General features: G+C 43.5%; 1 protein-coding gene across 1 annotated transcript; it reads right to left on the bottom strand.

The window, feature by feature from the left end:
* Positions 1 to 5745: 5745 nt before the first annotated feature.
* Positions 5746 to 22394, bottom strand: LOC126951967 (uncharacterized). Its single transcript, XM_050786202.1, has 2 exons — positions 22170 to 22394; positions 5746 to 6699 (listed from the first exon to the last, which is right to left on the bottom strand). The coding sequence occupies exons 1-2, from the start codon at positions 22313 to 22315 to the stop codon at positions 6492 to 6494; spliced, it is 354 nt and encodes a 117-aa protein (XP_050642159.1). The 5' UTR covers positions 22316 to 22394; the 3' UTR covers positions 5746 to 6491.
* Between the last annotated feature and the right edge of the window lie 968 nt (positions 22395 to 23362).

The raw sequence follows: 23362 nt of genomic DNA, 5'->3' as shown, positions 1-23362 counted from the left end.
TGCATTCAGAGTCAAATGGAGAGCCCATCCTCAGCTCTCAATTTGGGTGGTGGTAGGGGGCTCATGTTATCTCTGCAGCTTCTCATTCCAGTAACATAGCTGCTCTTGGGACCAGGGATGGAGGTGAATGTTGTCCTGACGAATACCAGGTCTGTCTCACAGTGGTCATGCCCATGAGACCTTTACTACCTCACTCTGCTCATCCTTCCACTGCCATCCCCCTTCCCAATCTTCCTCTGCAGTGACTCCTCCCAAATCTTTCTTACACTGTAATTAAAGCCCTCTTTGTTCTCAAAGTTTATCCTAACTTCCTCCCTGAAAGTCTACTCGATCTTCTGGCTCTCCCTGAGTGCACTGACTCCCTTGCAGCCCTCTGGAGCAAGTCCTGCTAATTCTTCCACATTTATTTCCAAGTCCCACAAGCTCAGCGGAACAATTGGCTTTCTTTCCCTTCCCCTTGCCCCATTCAAACCATTATTTACCTTCCTTTATGCAATTGCTCTCCTCACTTTAGGTACATACTATTTGGCTACACCTACCCTCCTGTGAGCTGCTATATGCCTCCATGGATTATTGTACACATGGGGCTCTGAAGCAAGAAGTGATAAGTGAAGTAGGGGTCTGTGATGGACAGCATAGAATGCATTAATGGAAACGCAAGGGATGGGCACGTTGGCTTACACCTGTAAACCCAGCACTTTGGGAGGCTGAGGCAGTAGGATCACTTGAGCCCAGGAGTTCAAGACCAGCCTGGGCAACATAGTTCAAGACCAGCCTGGGCAACCCTGTTTCTACAAAAAATAAGAAAATGACCTGAGCATGGTGCCATGCACCTGTAGTCCCAGCTACTTGAAAGGCTGAGGTGGGAGGATCACTTGAGCCCAGGAATTCAAGGCTTCAGTGAAATCCAGCCTGGGCTGGATCACATCACTGCAATCCAGCCTGGGCAACAGAGAGGGAGCCTCCAAACACACACACACACACACACACACCCCACAAAGTGTCAAAGCCTGTCTTTAAATGTAACGTTGCCATTCTGCTGAAGCCAAGATAGCATGAAAAGAAGATTTATCACATGGAAAAGTTCCTACAGAATCATCAAAATTTGTCACTAAAGTTTTAATCTATCATCTATATTCAATACAAATCTTAGAATATGGATGCTCATAACTTTAACAGAATATGAACTATGTTCGTAGACATTGAGACTAAGAGAGATTAAGCTTATCCAAGACCGTTCAATGACCCAGAATTTACTGAACATATACACTGTAGAAAACTATTGAAGGAGATTGATGCTGTCTGATTTTTAAGTCGTCTTCCAACTTTAATGGTGACCTCAGTGTGGAGGAAGCACACCTGGGAACCCTTCCTCATAACCCCCACCCAGGGTACAGAGCTACTCAGCAGGACTCCTGTCCACCCAGAACTCTTTTTACTTTGTGATATTTTATTCTATTTTAACAAGGTAACAAGCATGTATGTATTAGTACTAATAGTGTTCATAGTCCAAATACAACTTGAATTGCTTTTTGATTATGTTTTTTGTCAAATTGATGGTTTTTTGAATATGTCACTCCCACCAAGACAGGGTCATATGAACACCCAGATTTATATTAGTTACATTTTAAGGCTTATTGTATGAGATTTTAGATCTAAGATATGGTGTTCAGCTGTATCTTCGATTAAAATAATAACTGTGGGCCGATAAAAGAATGCATTATCACTGTCATATTATTGGATTTATACAGCTCTGAAGTCAAGTGGGTCCTATACAAACCAGAAAGACAGAGGAATATGAGTAGAACTCATCAGGATGGAAATCACAATTTTAAGGCAGATACATGTTTTTGGAAGATCAACCTTATACAACATGGAGTTCCTGAAACTGAGGAGGTCTAAAAGTAGGGTGACCAACCATCACGGTTTGACATAGACTGATAGATATTTCCTGGGGTGCAGGACCTTCAGTGCTAAGACTGGGGAAGTTTCAGAAAATTCACTGATAATGGAAATCTAAAGTATACTCAGAAATACGTTGATCATCTTATCTAAAAGATGGTGACAGATTGTGGTAGCTAGTCTCCAAAGACAGTTCCCCAATAAATTATACCTTCCTGAATCTGTGACTTTGTGTAATCCTATCCCCTTGAATCTGGGTGGACCTGTGGCTTTTTTTTTTTTTTTTGAGACAGGGTCTCACTTTGTCACCCAGACTGGAGTGCAGTGGCATCATCATGGCTCACTGAAATCTCAACTTCCCTGGGCTCAGGAGATTCTCCCACCGCAGCCTCCCAAGTGGCTGAGACCACAGAGATGGGCCACTATGCCCGGCTAATTTTTGTATTTTTTTGTAGAGAGGGGGTTTCACCGTGTTGCCTGGGCTAGTCTCGAATTCCTGGGCTCAAGTGATCCACCCGTCTTGACCTCCCAAAGTGTTGGCATTACAGGTGTGTGCTACCATGCCCCACGTGTGGCTGATTTTTGACCAACAGAATATGACAGAAGCCATCTTGGCGTGAAATCCAAGACCAGGTCGTTAGAAACCTTACAGCTTCCACCTGGGTATCTTGGCATATTTACTCTGAGGGAAGCCAGTTGCCATCTAAGGTCAACTACTTTAAAATCACCAAGCTCAGACTAACCATATGGGGAGCCTGTGTGGACGGAACGCGATGCCTGTGCAGGCCAGCTGTCCCAGCTGTCCCAGCTGAAGCACCAGATGTGTTAGTAAAGAAGCCATGTGGGACGTCCAGCCTTCAGAAGACGGCAGCCCTGCGAGAGACTCCAAGTGCAAATCACCCAGCTGAATCCAGTCAGTCCACACAATTATGATAAAAAATAGTGGAATATCTGAATCCCAGCACTTTGGGAGGCCGAGGCGGGCAGATCACGAGGTCAGGAGATGGAGACTTGCCTGGCTAACACGGTGAAACCCCATCTCTACTAAAAATACAAAAAATTACCCAGGCGCGGTGGCGGACGCCTGTAGTCCCAGCTACTCAGGAGGCTGAGGCAGGAGAATGGTGTGAACCCGGGAGGCGGAGCTTGCAGTGAGCCGAGATCCGGCCACTGCACCCCAGCCTGGGCGGCAGAGCGAGACTCCGTCTCAAAAACAACAACAACAACAACAAAAAAACAAAAACAGTGGAATATTATTTTAAGCCACGAATTTTTTCCTTAAAAAAGCTGTGGTAAGCTCATGCTGAAGGTCTATTTCCCTACCTAAGCACTGGAGACCTCTTCTTTACTTCTGTGCCTAGGGGAAAGTGCCTGGGCTCTGGGCAGAGTGCCCCGTGCTCATGCAGGTAGACGTTCCCGCTTCCCACTGCAAAGCCCACTAAGCAGCACGATGTCCTGCTCTTTTAGTTATGCAGGCACCACAAGCTCAAAGGGCAGCAGAAAAATACTGACAATAGAGGTAAGGCCGTTCTGGGTAATTCAGTTCATAAAGCTCGCTTTGGAGGATTTCATTTCTCCATGTTAAATACACTATGTTATTCTTTTGAGATACCTCTTTTCAGCAGGAAAATCCTGCCATCATCATTTCCCATTTGAGTTCCATGAGCTTCTACCTAGAGGCAAAATGGAAATGGAATTTTACAATGAAAGAAGCAGACGGCGAAAAGAATCTGCCATCTTCTTAACAAGCCAGTAACAGGCACCGAAAATCTGAGAGCTGCCAATGACAAGCATGTTCATACTCAGCGCAGCTGCTCTTTTACAAATCGTGGTAACATAAACAACATAAAATCACCATCAACCATTTCCAGAACATTTTCATCTTCCCAAGCTGAAAGTCTGTACCCTTTAAACAATAACTGCCCTTTCCTCTCTCCCCGAGTCCCTGGCCACCCCAGTCTACTTTCTACCTCTGTGAGTTTGATTATCTTTGGTACCCTATAAAGTGGAATCACACAGTATTTGTCCTTTTGTGCCTGGCTTACTTCACTTAGCATAGTGTCCTCAAGGTCCATCCATGTTGCAGCACGTGGCGAGACTTCCTTCCTTTTTAAGGCTGAATCATATTTCATTGTATGGATGGACCACATTTTGGTTATCCACTCATCTGTTGTTGGACATCGGGTTGCTTCCAGCTGCTGGCTATTGTGAATAATGCTGCTATGAGCATGAAATGTGCAAATATCTCTTCCAGACCCTGCTTTCATTTCAAGCCACTGAATGTTGAGGTGGTTTGTTACATAGCAATAGACAACCAGATGTTGAGTGACGATTAGAGCGTGCCACTGACATGGTACGAGGATGATGATCACTGAAGGAGAGAAGTGTGTTGTCCATGTGAGTGCCTGGGGTCCAGCTGGAGAGATTATTAAGCAGGCTGTAGAGTAGTAGAAGTTTAGAAATTGCACTCCTAACTGTGTGTCAACAAAAGAAAAGATTATTCTGGATTTGCATTCAGATTGGGCAGACTGCTAGTGTTCCCTCCACCAGGATGGTCTGAGAGCCAAGCTTGGAAAATCGGAAGTGATTGGGTCATCTGGTGCAAGACAGTTTAGCACCATGAATGGCCAATCAAACTTGGATTCCATCACAAACTAGAGGGGATACTTTTTCTTCTGTTGAACTTAATCAGGGCTGAGGAAGAAAAAGAAGAAACCATGGCTACCTTTCTGAAACAAGTCCAACAAACAGGTCAGAGAGAGGCTCCAGGCTGCACGTGGGGATCTGGAAGTAAAGCAGGTGAGCCCCGCCCTCCTGAAGCTGGACCCTGCACTGGTGATGAGGATAAGAGGTTTCCCAGCTGTTTAAAAGAAAACAGTGTATCAGCCGGGCATGGTGGCTCACGCCTGTAATCCCAGCACTTTGGGAGGCCGAGGCTGGCGGATCACTTGAGGTCAGGAGTTTGAGACCAGCCTGGCCAACACAGTGAAACCATAGCTCTACTAAAAATACAAAAATTAGCCAGGCATGGTGGTGTGCACCTGTAATCCCAGCTACTCGGGAGGCCGAGGCAGGAGAATCACTTGAACCCGGGAGACAGAGGTTGCAGTGAGCCGAGATCACGCCACTGCACTCCAGCCTGGGAGACAAGAGTGAAACTCCGTCTAAAAAAAAAAAAAAAAACCCACAATAAACAGTGTATCAATACAAAAACTGTGAGGTATGCTAAGGCCAATGGAGAGGAAAGTTCCACACGGTTCCCAAGACGAAGGTGTGCACCACACCACAGGGCCGCACAGGGAAGCAGGAGGCAGAGCGAGAGGGGGGCTGGGGACAAGTGCCTTTTTTTTGTGGTTTCCACGGGAAGAAACAGGAAGGCAAAGTAAAGAGGCTCAGGATTGACTGGTTTGCTAGTTTCAGCAGGCTCTGAGGTATAGGGGCTGTCCCTAGCTGTCTGGTACCCGACTTTGGGTGATTAGGGAAAGTGGATAGTGGCCCAGCATGTGAGAGACCAATAAAGGAGGTGGTTGGGGTGTGGGCTCTGGATTGGTTGGTTTGTATTTGAAAAGTGCACCCCTGGGAGGAGGAAGACTTCTGAGGAATGGCGGGTGGAACAGAGGAGGCGACAAGGGAGGCCTGAGGCTGAAGCAAAGCATATTGTTGGGTTTTCCAGATCAAGGAATGTTTGGTACACGCATGTAGGACAGATGTTAAAACATTGACTTTATGGATGCCAGAAACATGGTCAATACATTTGGCCCTGTGACACTTTAACATCAAACTAAGGCACCTTTGCAGCGATGATGGATGAGACTTAGAAAGAAGGCCATCATTTGCCCTAAATAGTATAGAAAATATTTTTTTATGAGAATTGAAAGGAGGAACAAAAATCAAAGTATAAGGAGTCCTTGTAGGCCAGCCTGTATCTAAGTTTCCCATTCATATGGCATTAGCAGGGGAAATAGATTCGAAATTTCCAGGATCTCTACCAATATCTTGGTGGATTGCAAAGTATCTTAAAAGTATAAGATAGATATATACCTCTCAAAAAAGTTGGACAATAATATCTTGGTGTATTTCTCAGGTCATGGTGGTAAGTGCTGCAGTTATGTTGTTGGGGGGTATGATCTGAGAAGTCAGTAAAGTACATGTGAAGATTGGTGATATTTGTGTGTAACCAAGGGGATGGGGTGGTTGTGGTGGTAACAGTTGGGAACAGGGCAGGAGGTCCTGGTGGAAAGCTGGAGGGTGGAGTAGAAGTCACTAGGGAGTGTATGACCCTCTCCCCAGGGTCCGAAGCATTCACTGACCTGCAGCAGCTGCCTTTTGGGGAAAACAATACTCTTCGTTAATTTTAGAATGGCATTGAGAGTAGTAGCTTCTACCAGATTTTCCTTTAGGCGTGGAGGGGAGGGTGCATGTTTTGGCAGAGAGCAAGGAACATACCAGGATCATAGACCAAGTAGATAGTAAATTCAGGAAACACAATAGAGCTCCTAATTCAAAAGAAGAAAAGCAGTAAATGTCCCATGTCCATTTTGTCAGCACCTTGGGAGAGGCATTCCATGGGTGTCACTGGGGTGGGGGCTTTAGTGTCCGGGTGATGCATCTCTAATAGCGATGTCTTGGGCTAGGGTGATGTTGTCTAAGGTGATGTCATCTCCAGCTGCGAGCTTCTGAGCAGTGTCATCTGGGATGTGGGTCTGAGGTGCCCTGTGCAACTGCAGAAAGGTGGATGTGATTAAGATCTTGTCTGCAAAGATAGTGCGCAATGGCAAAGCTGTCCCCCTGGGTAGCCTAGGAAAGGTAAATTGTGACCCGTTAGAGGTGAAGGCAAACTGTGTGAAGGGTTTTTGAAGGGGGCAATGAACAGAACACAGTAGCCAAATCTGTAATACTAAAATACCAGTTATTGACTGGGTGATGTCGATTATTTTAACAATACTGAAATATTGCATATGGAGCTTTTTTTTTTTTTGCTAGGAACTTCTGGTTTTTATTTTTTAAACATCATTTAACAAGAAAAACAGTCAACCAAATTAAAAAAAATTAGGTTGGATTAATTTACAATAAAATAATCAACTTAAAATATCAGCCCCTCCATTTAGGGCCAAGGAGGCCAATAGTTCCTGTTTAAACAGCAGAATTGCACAATTGTTTTTACCTATATTTGATGACACACAAAAATAAAAGTCTTACAATTTCTGCTGACACCCTCCCCGCCCTCCAGAGTAGAGTTCATACAATTGCATCTTAGATCAGTACTCAGGCTTTTAAAAATCATCTCACATTTTGAAAGATAATACAACTACTCTGGTAACAAGAATACTTTTAAAACAATTCTTACAGAAAACAAATACCTTAGATAATTCTGTGGCACATTAGACTGCTCAAAGAAACAGCGAAGATGAACAATAATGTACAAGAATTATAGTCCCTTGTTTATAGAAACCATCCAAATAAAATATTTTCCCTAATTTTCCTTACTTCTTATAGTTTGTTAGCAGAGATGAATTACAAGAAGCTGAATGCACCATTTTTTGGTTCTTGGTTGTAGCTGCCAGCTTAGGAATTCATGACTATAAATATCAAGCAAATATGATTATACTCACAAGTTCTGGAATGGGAAAAAACCCCAGATATCTCTAAAGTGTTTCTCTATCCTTTCTTTCAAGTCATGACAAAAAAAATCACAGCAGTTTAAAGGATGGTGAAAGACTGAACATGGGCCCACTAAAATAGAGATTAATTTTACATATTACACTCCTATAGTAAAAATTGTAATAAGTATGATATTCTATTAAGTAACATTCTATAGTAAGCTGTTGGAGCAAATACAGCATTTAACAGGTTCATTTACAGACCAGGCATAGTAGCCTTTAGACAGAACATCTTATTTTCACACTCTTGAACATGTAACCTTTAAAAAACCAAAAGAAATATGTAATTTATGACAGCTGGCCAGGCACTTAATTTGGGGAAAGAGAAGGATTCTGAGGTAAACGAGAATTATTTTTAGCAATCACAAACATAGCCTATAAACCACATTTTACACCACACTGAAGTTATTCAGCTTTTAACTATAAGTTTGTCACTCCTTTGTGCCAAAATTCACACTTAGGTGTAACTTTATTTTTTGAGCCGAGTCTCACTCTGTCACCCAGGCTGGAGTGCAGTGGCGTGATCTCCGCTCACTGCAACCTCCACCTCCTGTGTTCAAGCGATTCTCCTGCCTCAGCCTCTCAAGTAGCTGGGATTACAGGCACGGGCCACCATGCCCAGCTAATTGTAACTACTTAAGAAGCTCTTCAAAGAACATACTCAAGTCTGAATCTTGGCCCTGCATATGGGACTCTTCATGCATGGAACCACAGCATTGAGGTTGCAGTAATCCACCATCAGGCACCACTGATTTTCTTCTGCTTCCCAAAATTTTGACAAAATTGGATTGTCAAATGGAGAAGCAGTAAAGATAACCCTTCTATTAATTAGGTTTTTATTGATACATAATAGGCGTACATATTTTGGGGGGTAATGTGATACTTTGATACATTCATATAATGTGTAATCATCAAATCAGGATAATTGGGATATCATCACCTTAAACATTTATCTTTTCTTTATGCTGAAAACATTCAAATTATTCTCAAAGTTGAAGCTGTTTTGAAATATACAATAGATTACTGTTTTCTATAGTCACTCAACTCATTTATGGAACACTAAATCTTATTTCTTCTTTCTTCTTCTTCTTCTTTTTTTTTTTTTTAGAGATGAGGTCTCACTATGTTGCCCAGGCTGGTCTTGAACTCCTGAGCTCAAGAAATCTCCCCATTTTGGCTTCCCAAAATGCTGAGATTGCAGGTATGAGTCACGATGCCTGGCCTTCTTTCCTTAAAAGACATTTCTTTATCTGTGTATCTATGTATGTGTGTGTGTACATATGTATGTATGTATGTATGTATGTATGTATGTACGTATGTATGTATGTATGTATGTACGTATGTATGTATGTATGTATGTATGTATGTATGTATGTATGTATGTACGTATGTATGTATGTATGTATGTATGTATGTATGTATGTATGTATGTATGTATGTATGTATGTATGTATGTATGTATGTATGTATGTATGTATCTATCTATCTATCTATCTACTATCTATCTATCTATCTATCTATCTATCTATCTATCTATCATCTATCTGTCTATTGTTAGAGACAGGGCCTCACTCTGTCACCCAGGCTGGAGTGCACTGGCATGATCATAGCTCGTCTCAACCTCTTGAGCTCAAATGACCCTCCCACCTCAGCCTCCCAAGTAGCAGGGACTAAGGCATGCACCACCATGCTCAACTAATTTTTTTGTATTTTTTGTAGAGATGGGGTCTCACTACATTGCCCAGGCTGTTTAAAGCTACATTCCTTCTGAAATTGATTTTTGTGGGTAGTTTAGGATATGTTTCAAGATTTTCTTTTTGCATATGGCTAATTGATCTATCAACATTAATTTCTTAAATATATTTTTAATCACTAATCTACAGTATTTTCTTTGTCACAGATATGTGTCCACACATGTGTGGGTCTGTTTTTAGGCTCTGTTCTTTTCCATTGGTCTATTTTCTATTCTTATTTCAACATTACTCCCTTAATTCCTGTGGCTTTATATTAAGTCCTTATATCTGTAAGTTAATTTCTTTTATTTAGTTCTTTCTTCTGAAGAATGTCTTTTCTTGGTCCTTTTCACCTCACATAAATTTTAGATCAGATATTCAATTTCCATATCTGAAACCCTGTGGGGAGTTTGACTTATTTAGTTTTAATTTTTAATTGGATGTCAGAATGCTCCCTTTCTCTGTTTCCAATTTTTATTATTATAATTATGATGTTTCATAGATGATAGCAGGATTACAAAATATCAGAAAGCAGGGTCAGTATTTTATATGTATTTTTTAATGTTAAACACATCCTGGCTGGGTGTGGTTGCTCACGCCTGTAATCCCAGCACTTTGGGAGCCTGAGGGGTGGTTGATCACCTGAAGTCAGGAGTTCGAGACCAGCCTGACCAACATGGAGAAACCCCATCTCTACTAAAAATACAAAATTAGCCAGGCATGGTGGCAGGCGCCTGTAATCCCAGCTACTCTGGAGGCTGAGGGAGGAGAATCACCTGAACCCAGGAGGCAGAGGTTGTGGTGAGCCAAGATCCTGCCACCACTGCACTCTAGCCTGGGCTACAAGAGCGAAACTCCATCAAACAAACAAACAAACAAAAAAAGACATATCCTGCAAGAAGAAACCCCTTTTAAAGTTTATAACTGGTCGTCACAATAGATTTGTCAGCATAGCCATGCCATCAAGATTGGTGGATCAATCTGGAATTTTATGAGAAGCTCCAAATCCTGGGAGGATTGGGGGAATGGATGGAGCTCTTAATTGTTTCTGCAGAAACGAACTATGGGAGGGTTCACAAAACTCCCAGGAATCTATAGACATATCCCAATGAGTCCAGATTTCTCAAAAACGTTTTTAAATGTTGTATTTTACAGGGTAACCTTAAAAAATGAGATAAGCATATTCTGGATCTTTTCGATGACCTTTAAAAAATTAAACAAGTCATATAATATCTATGCCCAAATCATGGTAAAGAAAACCAGAGAGTGATATGTAAATTTCTTAATGTTTTTCATATCGTACGTCACAGATTCACCTGAAACCTGTAAGCCTCACTTCACCTGGTGGATGGGGTAGACTTACTGGATGAGGGCTTTAAAGATGTCCACTGTTTCATGTATCAGTAAGCTCTGCAATCACCTACCAGATTTTAGTAATAATTGGTACTTTTTTGTTTTATTTGAGATAGAGTTTCACTCTTGTTGCCCAGGCTGGAGTGCAATGGTGTGATCTCGGTTCACTGCAACCTCCGCCTCGTGAGTTCAAGCGATTCTCCTGCCTCAGCCTCCCAAGTAGCTGAGCTGGAATTACAGGCATGCGCCACCATGCCCAGCTAATTTTGTATTTTTAGTACAGACAGGGTTTCTCCATGTTGGTCAGGCTGGTCTCAAACTCCCGATCTCAGGTGATCCACCCTGCCTCGGCCTCCCAAAGTGCTGGGATTACAGGCATAAGCCACCGCACCTGGCCCAATAATTGATACTATTACTTTAAACACAAAGATAGGCTATCACAATAAAAATCAATATGCCCTTACAAAAACCTATTTCAGTTTTACAAATTTACCAGCATGACAACTATTTTAATTTAATCTCATAATATATATGTTGTCTTGTTACTGAATCCAGCAAGCATTCTACCAAAGCGGGTAAAAGCTGCTCAGACACTTCCCTGTACCTGTAAGTCAATCAATGTCCAAGGGTGACGTGTCCATCAGGTGGCTTCCAGGTAAATCTGACAGCTGATTCATTTTCCAACAGGAGGTCAGAAGGATCCTTCTCCCAGTGAAATGGCCCAGGAGCTCAGTATCACAGGGTGCTCACTTTCACAGTTTAGGATTATAATACTATCTACATTGAAAACAGTTAGGGTGGGAGTTGGGGCTGAGTGAGTGGCTGTACTTACTAATTATGTAGATATTAGGGGCCAAAGATGGAAAGAGACTTTGGTTGAAGACACAGAGTATTATAAACCATTTCAGAACATAGAAGGAGAGTTGGGTGAAGCTCAAAAACGTAAATCCGTGTCCCATTTTAAATAAAGTGATATCAAAAAAATAAGATAACTAGGATATATTTAAGCAGGAGATGAAAGATCTCTACAAGCACAACAAAACACATCTGAAAAAAATCATCAATGACACGAGCAAATGGAAAAACATTGCATGCTCATGGATTTGAAGAGTCAGTGTTGTTAAAATGGCCATACTGCCCCAAGCAATCTACAGATTCAACACTATTCCTACAAAACTATCAACGTCATTTTTCACAGAATTAGAAAAAATTCTTCTAAAATTCATATTGAACTGAAAAATAGCCCTAATAACCAAAGCAATCCTAAGCAAAAAGAATAAAGCCAGAGGCATCATACTATCTGGCTTCAAACTATACGATAAGGCTACAGTGACCAAAACAACATGGTACTTGCACAAAAAACAGGCACATAGACCAATGGAACAGAATAAAGAACCTAAAAATAAAGCCACACACCTACAACCATCTGATCTTAGACAAAGTTGTTGAAAATAAGCAATGGGGAAAGGACTTCCTATTCAATAAATGGTGCTAGGATAACTGGCTAGCCAGAAGAATGAAACTGGACCCCTGCCTATCATCATTTACAGAAATTAACTCAACGTAGATTAAAAACTTAAGTGTAAGTCCTCAAACTATAAAAATCCTAGAAGAAAACCTAGGAAATACCCTTCTCAACCTCTGCCTTGGCAAATAATTTATGGCTAAGTCCTCAAAAACAACAGCTGCAACAAAAACGAAAATTAACAAATGGAACCTAATTAAGCTAAAGAGTTTCTGCAAAATAAACTATGAACAGAGTAAATGGATAAACAATAGAATGAGAGAAAATATTCACAAACTATGTATCCAACAAAGGTCTAATATCCAGAATCTGTAAGGAATTTAAATCAGCTAGCAAATACCAAATAACCTCCTTTAAAAGTGGGCAAAGTACATGAACAGACATTTCCTAAAATTAGACATACAAGCAGCCAACAAAGATATGAAAAAAGTGCTCATCATCATTAGTTATCAGAGAAATGCAAATCAAAATGCAATGAGACACCATCACACACCAGTTAGAATGGCTATTATTAAAAAGTCAAAAAATAACAGATGTTGGTAGGGCTGCAGAGAAAAGGGAATGCCTATGCACTGTTGGTGAGAATGTAAATTAGTTCAGCCACTGTGGAAAGCAATTTGCAGATTCCTCAAAGAACTAAAAACAGAACTATACAGCAATCCCATTACTTGGTATATACCCAAAGGAAAACAAACCATTCTACCAAAAAGACACATACACCTGCATGTTCATCACAGCACTATTCACAATAGCAAAGACATGGAATCAACCTAGGTGCCCATCAGTGGTGAACTGGATAAAGAAAATGCAGTACATACATGCCATGGAATACTACACAGCCATAAAAAAGAACGAAATCATGTCCTTGGCAACACCATGCATGCAGCTGCTGGCCATTATCCTAAGTGAATTAATGCAGGAACAGAATACCAAATACCACATATTCTCATTTATAAGTCGAAGCTAACCATTAGGTACCCATGGACATAAAGATGGAAACAGTGAACACCGGGGACTCCTAGATGGGGAAGACAGGGAAGGGGCAAGGGTTGAAAAACTACCTAATGGGTACTGTGCCAGCATGCTACCTGGGTGATGGGTTCAGACATACCCCAAACCTCAGCCTCATGCAATATGCCCTTGTAACAACTCTGCACATGTAGCCCCCGAATCTAAAATAAAAGTTGAAAATAAATGAAGTGATACTAATATTGTTCAGGCACAGGCTGGGGTTTGCCTTTTGGGCTCAGTATCCTTTGGGTTGGAGGAATGATGTGGGCATCATCTGTTGATCCTGATCGGAGCAGCGATGTTCTGGAAGCAAAGTCTTCCCCTGGGAATCTGGGCCATTGAAGGTTCTAGGCAGTGAGCAGGAAGATGTTAACTTATATTTTCCACGCTTTCCAGAAATCGGCTGCTGAGCCTCCGCTGCCTGCAACATGCCCTCTTGGTGCTGAGAGTCACCGCACAGAGGAGAGCCCCATTCGGGGTGCATACTTTGGGGATTTTAATGGGACCATTCTTTTGTTCGTTTTTGTTTTTTATTTTTTGAGACAGTGTCTTGCTGTGTCCCCCAGGCTGGAGTACAGTGACCATATAGCTCACTGCAACCTCAACCTCCTGGGCTCAAGTGATCCTTCTGCCCCAGCCTCCCAAGTAGTTGGGACTGCAGGTACACACCACCATGCCTAGCTCGTTTTTAATGTTTTTGTAGAAATGGGGTCTCCCTTTGTTGCCAAGGCTGGTCTCGAACTCCTGAGCTCAGGCAATCCTCCTGGCTTGGCCTCCCAAAGTGCTGTGATGACAGGCATGAGCCACTGCACCAGCCTAAAGGGATCGTTTTAAAGGAACTGCTTCGTGAGCAGTGATGAATTTGCTGCCAAAAAAGTAAATCAGAGCTGGAAGTAGGTCAGGGTCTTCATGCCCTTCAGGGGCCAGATGGACACCGGCTGAGGCAGCTATGAGTCTTCTGTGGTGGAAACTGGGTTGTAGAGCTGAGGTTTCATCGCATAGCACTGGGTTTATGAGATCTATCCAGTAGGGAAGATATCAGCTGTCAACTGCCAGTTATTTTTTTGAGAGTTTTGGGTTTTCTTTTCTTTTTAGTCGGGGAAAATAAGAGTGAGAGAGAAGGAAAAGGAAGCAACCAATTAGTGGCCTCAAGACCATTAATAATCACAAATCTCATTAAGCATGATTCTGACTCACAGCTGGCTTAAAGTTAAATTGCCGTTTTCAATGTTCAAATTGCGAATTTGGTGGCATAAGGTTGTTCCTTCATACTGTAATTGGAAAACTTTGGGGCAGGACTCTAGGACTTACTTTTGACCCTCATTCCACCCCTTACCCTGCTCTTCATTGTTCTAAAAAATGGGGACACAGATTGATTGAATACATACTATTTAAGTTTCATGAAAGCAGGAATATGTTTGTCCTGGTCACTATTGTATTCCCAGCACTTAGAACAGTGCCTGGAATATACTTGGTTCTCAATAAATATTAATTGAGTAAATGCTATCTTACACATTACCTTGCTTTGAAATTCTAAGACAAAACAATACTAATAGCTTTTAAGTAATGGTGGCTTCTGGTAAGCTTCATACCAATTTCTCTTGTAGTGTTGCATATTTATTTTTAAAGCAACAACTCATTTATTTAGATTAATGAAAACAAATACTGTATTGTGGGCCCACCTTTTCAGTGTTCCAGTGATATCAGGCAATCTTAAATTTTAACCATAAATAATTTTGATAAAAGAAACATATGCAAACATCCCATAAACCAGGTGTGGCTGTTCATCCAGACTTTGCAGGCTTAATCCAAATATTTGAGGCAGGTTTTAAAAAATACAATCTAAAGAGACAAGACTTCTCAATACTGGAGCAGTGATGTGCTTCAGAGACCTAGATAACAGGGGGGGTTTGAAGGGCACCCTCCTAGGAAGGACCTCCTAACTTCTCAGTTTCTGCCTCTGTTGACTCAGAAAGGAGCTCCCAGTGGTGTGACTTGAGTGTGTCCCGTGCCCACAGGTCTCCTGAGAAAGTGGACTGTGTCTTCTCAATGTCCGGGCCCAAGGAGAAGGTGTTGAACTGAAGGGAAGCTCATTTAGAGGGAGGCCTTTATCTCAGGAGAGAAATCGATGTAAGTTCTCAGTCCAGCAGGAAGGAGAGTGACTATCTGAAGCAATCGGATGCTTTCTTTGCAGAGGGATTTGAATTTGAAACTGTAGAGACCATCAGCACTCGCTAGTCTGGACAGAAGCAGATGGCAGGCAGAGACAGCAGTGGTAGAAGTAACGAGTCAGGACAAACCATGGCCAAGCAGGGCTGAGCGGCCAGGGCTCTGTGACAGCAGCCCCAGCTCCCGGAGCAGCAAATGCCAACTCAGCGGAGGCAGCTGGTGTTGCCTCTCGGTGGTTGAAACCGTGTGCGGGCTGCCTGTGAATGACCTTCCTTTCAGGCTCCAGCAGCCTGCTGAGGCTCTCTCTGTTCTTTCCTTCCTACCTCCTTGGCTAACCTGGAAGGGCCTAATTAACACACGTGTAAATTAAGATCTCCTCTGGCTCAATATTCTAGAATTACACTGAGAAAGCTCATTAATTCAGACCACTTCTTCCACATTTTTAATTATTCGATTTGGATTAAACTGGAGTTTATTTTGCTCAACAAAATTTTATTATAGATAGCTCAAATTAAAAAGAGAGGGGGCAGATGAATTACTTAAAATATTTAAGGGAACATGCTCTTAATTTAACATGTTAATTTTAAACTATTTATTAAAAATTCATGACACAAGGAAGTTCAGTTAGGTAAAATAAATAGAATTGTTAAGCTTTGTGCTTTTTTCCAGCAAATATTTATTGTCCTTTCTTTGGGCCAGGCTCTATGCTAAATTCCAGAACACAACATCAAATTAAGTAAATAGGCATGATACTGTAGTTTAATTTAAATATAAAACTGCAACATAAGAAATATCTTGAAGTATTGTTTTTCACCGCCATCCCAAACATGTCTATATGTATACACATATACTAATATACATACATACGTATGTGCAGGGGGAGGAGGAAGGAAGGAAGGAAGGAAGGAAGGAAGGAAGGAAGGAAGGAAGGAAGGAAGGAAGGAAGGAAGGAGGGAAGGAAGGAAAAGGAAAGAAAAGGAAAGGAAGGAAAGGAAGAAAGAAATGAAGGAAAAGGGAAGGAAGGAAAAGAAGGAAAGAAGGAAGGGAGGAAAGAAAGGAAGGAAGGGAAGGGAAGGAAGGGAAGGAAAGGAAGGAAGGAGGGAGGGAGGGAAGGAAGGAAGGAGGGAAGGAAAGGGAAAGGAAGGGAGGGGAAGGAAGGAAGGAAGGAAAGGAAAGAAAGGAAGGAAGGAAAGGAAGGGAGGGAAGGAAGGAAGGGAAGAAAGGGAAGGAAGGAAGGGAGGGAGGGAAGGAGGCAAAGGAAAGAGAAGGGAAGGAAGGAAGGGAAGAAAGGAAGGAAGGGAAAGAAGAAAGGAAGGAAGGAAGGAACAAAGGAAGGAAGGAAGGAAAGAAGGAAGAAGAAAGAGCCTTGCCTTGAAGCAGCTGGTGGGGGAGGTGCAGGAGTGTGCGACTGATCTCGCTGCTGTGATGCACACTGAGCCAGAGGTGTGTGCAGGGCGTGTCACCTGGAACTGAAGAGGAAATTCTCAGCCGCCCTAGGGGAGGGTCCCGAGAGGTTTCTTGGGCTTCACTGGGGCTGAGGCTTAACAGACGGATCTGGGTGACTAGACAGAGAGGAGAGGGCACCCCAGGAAAAGCAACTTCAGGCAACTACAGAGAGTTCAATGGGACGGGAGCCCCCGGGCTAAGGATAGTGGGAAGCACAGCCGATTCTTGTGATTCAAGGTAGTTATGTTCTACGAATGTGCTTCAAATCCTGAACTAGCAATCACTGAGCTATTTCTCCTGGGGAAAGCATGGGTTGGGTTCTGTGAACCTGTGGTTACAACATTTTTATCAGCTGAAACACTATTTGTGTTACGTAGGTTTGTTTACCAACAAACCTGTAGAACACGCAGGTCTCGTCAGCACTGAGAACCTGCCCTTCCACATAACCCTTTTCCTGGATAGCACTCGGAGGGTGTTTTCACAACTCTCCCGCAGCCTCCTGATCTGCAGAACCCGCCTCGCCTGCAGGTTTAACCTTTTTCACATTGTATCGCCTTCTGGAACATGGGAGCCAGTCAGCGCTAGCTGAGAAGGGCTTAACATTGTCCTGACTGTAAACTTCATTGGCTTTCAGACTCACAACAGTGTTGCTACCATGCTTTTTGGGGGAAAAAAAATCATTTATTGTCAGTCTTTGCATTTCTATAAAGGAACACCTAGGCTGGGTAATTTATAAAGAAAAGTTTATTTGGCTGTTGGTTCCGCAGGCTGTACAGGAAGCATGGTGCCAGCATCTGCTTCTGCTAGAGGGTTCAGGCTGCTTCCGCTCATGGCAGAAGGCGCAGGGGAGCCAGCGAGTCACATGGCGAGAGAGGAAGCAAGAAAGAGAGGAAGAGCTGCCAGGCTCTTTTTAACAATCAGTTCTCATGGAAACTCAGAAGAGCGAGAACTCATTCATTACCGCAAGGATGACTCCAAGCCATTCGTGAGGGACCAGACTCCGTGACCCAAACGCCGCCCACCAGGCCCCGTCTCCCACGCTGGGGGTCACATTTCAACATGAGATTTGAATGGGACAGACATCATCTCACGAATCCACAAATTCAGCTGCTTTTCTTTCTTTTCTGTAGTTTCACAGCCTACTATAGAAGCCCTTTCCAGAGGGGCCTGCAGAAGTGAATTTCCTCTTCCATGGCCTCGATGTACCTGGCTGTTGATTCAGTAACACTGAACTCACTGCCAACAGCACTGCAACTCATGCTGAAGGCAGCTCATGCAGCTCACGCTGAAGGCAGCTCATGCAGCTCACGCTGAAGGCAGCTCATGCAGCTCACGCTGAAGGCAGCTCATGCAGCTCACGCTGAAGGCAGCTCATGCAGCACAGGTATTGTCTCCACAGGCACGTCGCAGCCCCCTGCACTCAGAGACAGTAGACAGCACTTCAGCACCGTGCCTGGGAGCATTTTAAACAGCAGAATCGCCAAAAAAGTGCAGAAATGCAAAAGCATGGCCCTGGATAGACAGCAGGAAGGACCACTTGTTTACAGTGTGAGAGGCAGATGGGTCACCTGGCTTCGCCTCAGCTGGGCACAGGTGCCTTGCACTACTCAGATATATTCCCTGCTCTGTACAAGCCTGAGAATCACTGTGAAGCCACAAGTATTGATTTGGTTTACAAATACGTTTTAGTGAAGAGGTGAATTTGCAAGTACGGAATCCAGAAATAATGAGATTGGACTGTAAGGCTGGAGACGAAGATGGAGAGGCTGCTGCCAAGTGAAGGGCCGGCTCTTGTCCCAGAAGCTGTGGACTGCCACTGGAGTGTTTTAAGCAAGGGAGTGGCTTGATCTGTGTTGCAGGAACAGCGCCTTTTCTCAGCTTAAAGTGTGGCTTGAAGAGAGGAAGATGGGAGACTGGTTAGGAGATGGCTGTATCCAGGCGAGGATGAGGGTGGGTGAACCGAGCCAGGGGTAGAGGTCCTCGGAGGAGCGGATCTGAGAGCTCTGTGAGTCTCGGGTCCTGACAACGAGGCAGCGGTGAGTGGTGAAGGGGAGGCATTGAGGACAGCGCCCGGGTCCCTGGCTGGGGCACATGCTGGGATGTAGGGCAGTGGTCAAGGGCCCTAGCCTTGGAGTCAGACACCCCTGATTTTAAATCCAGTCTCCACCACTGGAGGGCTGTGTGGCTTAGACATGCTCCTCCACTTCCCTAAGCCTAGTTGTTTCATCTCTAGTATAAAGATTCCATGTGGCAGGAAGAACACACCCCCTGGAGTTATTCTGAGATTGAAATGAGTGCTGGTGCTTTTCACCTGAACAAGGAAAACGGGGAGAGAAGCAGTATGTGGGGTGGGAGGGACAAGGAGAGGAGTCTGTCTGGGCGTGGGGAGTTGGAGCTGCCTGGACACCCACGGACAAATATCCTGAGGCCGTCTGATGTTTCCCGGGGCCGCGGGGGTGGGGGGAGTGGGAAGCTGGGGTGGAGACACAGACTCGGGCATTGCCAGCAGGTAGGAGGCTGCTACCGCCATGAAGAGCGGGCAGTGCCAGGATCAGAGGCCGGGGTAAAGCTTGCGGAATTCCCACATTTCGGAAGAGGCAGGGAAGGAGGTCTAGGAAGAGCAGCAGGATGAGGAAGAGGAGGAAAAGCAGGAGGCTGTGGAGGGACGGGAGGAGGGGAGGAGGAGTTCCAGGAGGGAGTGGCCGAGGTGACTGTTCTGAAAGCATGGACTGGAAGCCACAGTGGATTTGGGCTGCAAGGAACCCGGGAGATCTTTCAGTCTAATCCTCTTTTAGTCTCCATCCCGTCCAGATGAAGACAGCGAGATTCAAAAGTAAAGTCAGTTGTACTGTGACTTCACAGCAGGATACCCTAACTCCTAATTCATAATAAAACTACAGACATCCTCAGTTCAAAATTCTTCCTGTTCAGTCACACTGGACTTTCTCCCAATGTGACAAAATTATTGAGATTTTATTGACTTACTGAACAGCTGTGGTCTTTGCCATGTACTAAGATGCTGTGTAGTCAAACTGCGCCTCTGAAATCTATTTTTATTGTACACTTAACAAATTTTGCTGTAAACAATAAGTTTAAAAACAATAGTCATAACTCATTAAACTGTATCTTTTAATTTTAATATATGTTATTATACCTCAGTGAAGCTCAGTTTTAAAAAACAGTGAACAAAAAGTTGAGCTATTAAAACTAAAAGGTAATTATTTGCTAATTTGTATACAGAGATCCAAGAAATAGAAACATAGGAATATTTGGTACTTGCTCCTTCTTACAGCCTTGAGGGAACCGCTTATCCCTTATTACGTCTTGGTTTCCCTCAATGAAACCAGAAAATATTATCTTGCAAGACTGCTCATAGTTAATTAATATGTATGAAACTATTGAATCTAAATATTAAGTACTTGATGATATTGTATGGTAAATATTATCTAACTGCATTTATAAATACTAGCATTTTTACAGCCTAGTTGTAATCACAAAGTATAGCCCATTTAAAATGTGCACAAATATATGCATATATATTTTTTCCTATGAAAGTAGGAAAAGAAAGTCGAAGTTATGCAAGAACAAAGTAGGAAAATATGCCTTTCATGTAAGTTTGTTTCCATTGATCAATATAATTTTTAAAATGTGATGATTCTGTTTTCACTTAATTGGTTATGTCATTTGCACTCTACCTACCTGAGATATTAATAAAATTGCACGTGATGTAAATAGCAGGAAACAAAAAGAACTGCTGGCCTTATTCATAGTTAATAAAGAGAACCAGATGATGAAATTGTCTGAAAATAAGACATTTTGTTTATTCAAAAGTTACTTCTGCTCCAGGGATCCAAGTAATAGAGCTTTGTATTTTTGGAGGAAATGATGCCATAAATCAAGGTATCACAACCTCAGCAGTGCTGAGGTTTGGGGCAGCTGGATAACTCTGTTGTGGGGGCTGTCTTGTGGGCTGTGGGATGTTTAGCAGCATCCCTGGCCTCTGCCCACTAGATGCCAGTAGCACCCCCTCCCTCATTTGTCACAAACAATTGTCCCCAGGGGGCAAAACTGCCCCCAGTTGAGAAACACTCCTATAAGTAGCATGTTGATGCTGGAGTGGGTGTACTTTTACATGTACTGGGGACAGGCCCATAGGTTTGGCAGTAAGTCCTGGGATTCCAAATTGGCCTTTCCCAGCAGCTGGGCTGATGCGACAGCCTTCAGTTGCTTGGGCCTCCAGGCAGAAAGTGGAGGTGCAACAGGCGCTGTTGGCATGCTGCCTTGGCAGAGTTGGGGTGACAGGCACATCTCATGTATTCACAGACACTGCCAGGCCCTCTCAGAGCTCATGACTTGCCTCCCCTTTCCCTGCAGTTAGGGAACCTTTTGTCTTGCCCTCAATTCTCCAAAATAACCCAAAAGGTTTCCTTTATCTTTAACTCTGTTATAAACATGTTGACACTTCACCAAACAAAAACCTGGTGAAACATATTCTGTATTTTCTACTTTCCTACATAAAAACTTAAAAACAACAGGCTGAAGGAAAGAATGTGTAGAGAAGATACAGGAAGTGGCGTCATAAAGCTGGGGGAGACCTTAGAGCTGAGCGGCTCTCGGCCACGTGGCATACGGTCCCAGTGCTCAGTCACCATGTGTCCTGCCTGGCTCCCATGTTGGATGGCAGAGACAGAACAGCTCCATCATTACAGGAAGTTCCACCAGATGGCGCTGTCTCCAGGGACATCTAGGGCACAGGCCTTACTTTATAGGGGAGTAACGACGTCCGAGAGATATTTATTTATGTTCACCCTGCTGAAGAGAAACGACGAGCTCAGGACAGAACCAAGACTGGGAACCAGCCCAGTTAACCCCACACTGTGATCTCTCCTGCACACAACTGCCTTGTGGCAGGTCCACACCTGGAATGCCACATGGGGTTTTGGCCATTGTAGCCTAAGAATGAGGGTCAGATGGGTAATTAAGAGAATGGACCAACTCTAAATAAAAATTTAGTCCAGTTCAGTAACCATGTCTCGCATACCTGCCATGTACCAGAACTTGGTCTGGTTATGAAGTTGAAAACAAACAAACAAACAAACACCGACGAGATCCCTGTCCTAGTAGGGCACACAGACTGGGAGGCACTCACTTTTAAACCCTCAAAGCCATCCATTGCAAAGATAAAGACAAGCCCAGGGCCCAGCCTAGGGTGGGGAAGGTGGGGAAGGCATGCTTGCTAGAGGAGATAGCATCCCTGTAAAGAAGGCAAGAAAGGAGCTGGGATGGAGGGAGCTGCAGAGCCCAGGACACAGGGGAGCAGATGGGAGGGTGGCCTGATGATTCCCCTGACTGTGGCTTTGTTCCATTCACCAGGCTCTGCCCGGCCACCCCATGTAGAGGTCCCTCCTCAAGGCAGCATGCTCAGGGCACCATCCGCACACAGGTTCCCTTCCCATCTTGTGGTCCCGCTTCTCATCCTCCACACCCGCCTTGCTCAGTGATGCCGTGCTCCACATAGGCTTATGCTTCTGGGGCCTGAGAACCAGCCTCCACTCTTCTCTCTCACACTCTATATCTAACCTGTTGGCACACTCTATTCCTTTTTTTTCTATAAGTTCTAGAAACTGCTTCATCCATCCCCACGACTATCTTTGTCCCAGCTTCCATCATCTTTTTCTCTCTTTCCCTCTCTTCTTTTTACTTTTTTTTTTTTTTAAGAGATAGGATCTTGCTCTGTTGTCCAGGCTGGAGTGCAGTGGTGTGATCATAGCTCACTGCAGCCTTGAACTCCTGGGCTCAAGAAATCCTCCCACTTCAGCCTCCTGACTAGCTGGGACTACAGCATGCTCCACCATGCCCAGCTATTTTTTAAATTTGTTGTAGAGGTGGGGTCTGTGTTGGTCTGACTGATTTTTGAACTCCTGGCCTCAAATAATCCTACTCCCTTGGCCTGCCAAAGCACAGACTACAGAATGAGCTATGATGCTTGGTCTTCTTTTTACATTAAAAAAAAAAATTGAGATATAATTCACTGCCATAATATTCATCCTTTTAAAGCGTACAATTCAGTAGTTTTTAGTGTTTTCACAAAGTTATGCAACCATCACCACTATCTTATTCCAGAACATTCCATCACCCCAAAATAAGTCCCACATCCATGAGCAGCCACTCATCTCCCCTTCCCCTCTCCCTGGCAACCACAAATCTCCTTTGTGTCTCTATAGGTGTCTCTGTTCTGAACATTTCATATAAATGGAATCCAACAATGTGTGGTACTTTGTAACTATCTTCTTTCACTCAGCATAATGTTTTCAAGTTTGTTGAAAGGTTTCCATGTTGCAGCACACATCAATATCATTTTATTCCTTTTCATGGCCGGACAATATTCTTTTGTATGGCCATAGTGCTTTTGTTTATCCATTCATGGGTGAGTAACAGTATGCTTTTGTTTGCCCATGGACATCAGGGTTGTGTCCACTTTGGGGGGATTATGAATAGTGTGGCTATGTACATTCCTGTCTTAATCCATTTGGGCTGCTATAAGAAAATACCACAGCTGGGTG

The sequence above is a fragment of the Macaca thibetana genome, chromosome 4 (genome assembly GCF_024542745.1).
Source record: "Macaca thibetana thibetana isolate TM-01 chromosome 4, ASM2454274v1, whole genome shotgun sequence".
Lineage (NCBI taxonomy): Eukaryota > Metazoa > Chordata > Mammalia > Primates > Cercopithecidae > Macaca > Macaca thibetana.
The sequence above is the reverse complement of the archived record's forward strand: the minus strand, read 5'-3'. Positions and strand labels throughout refer to the sequence as shown.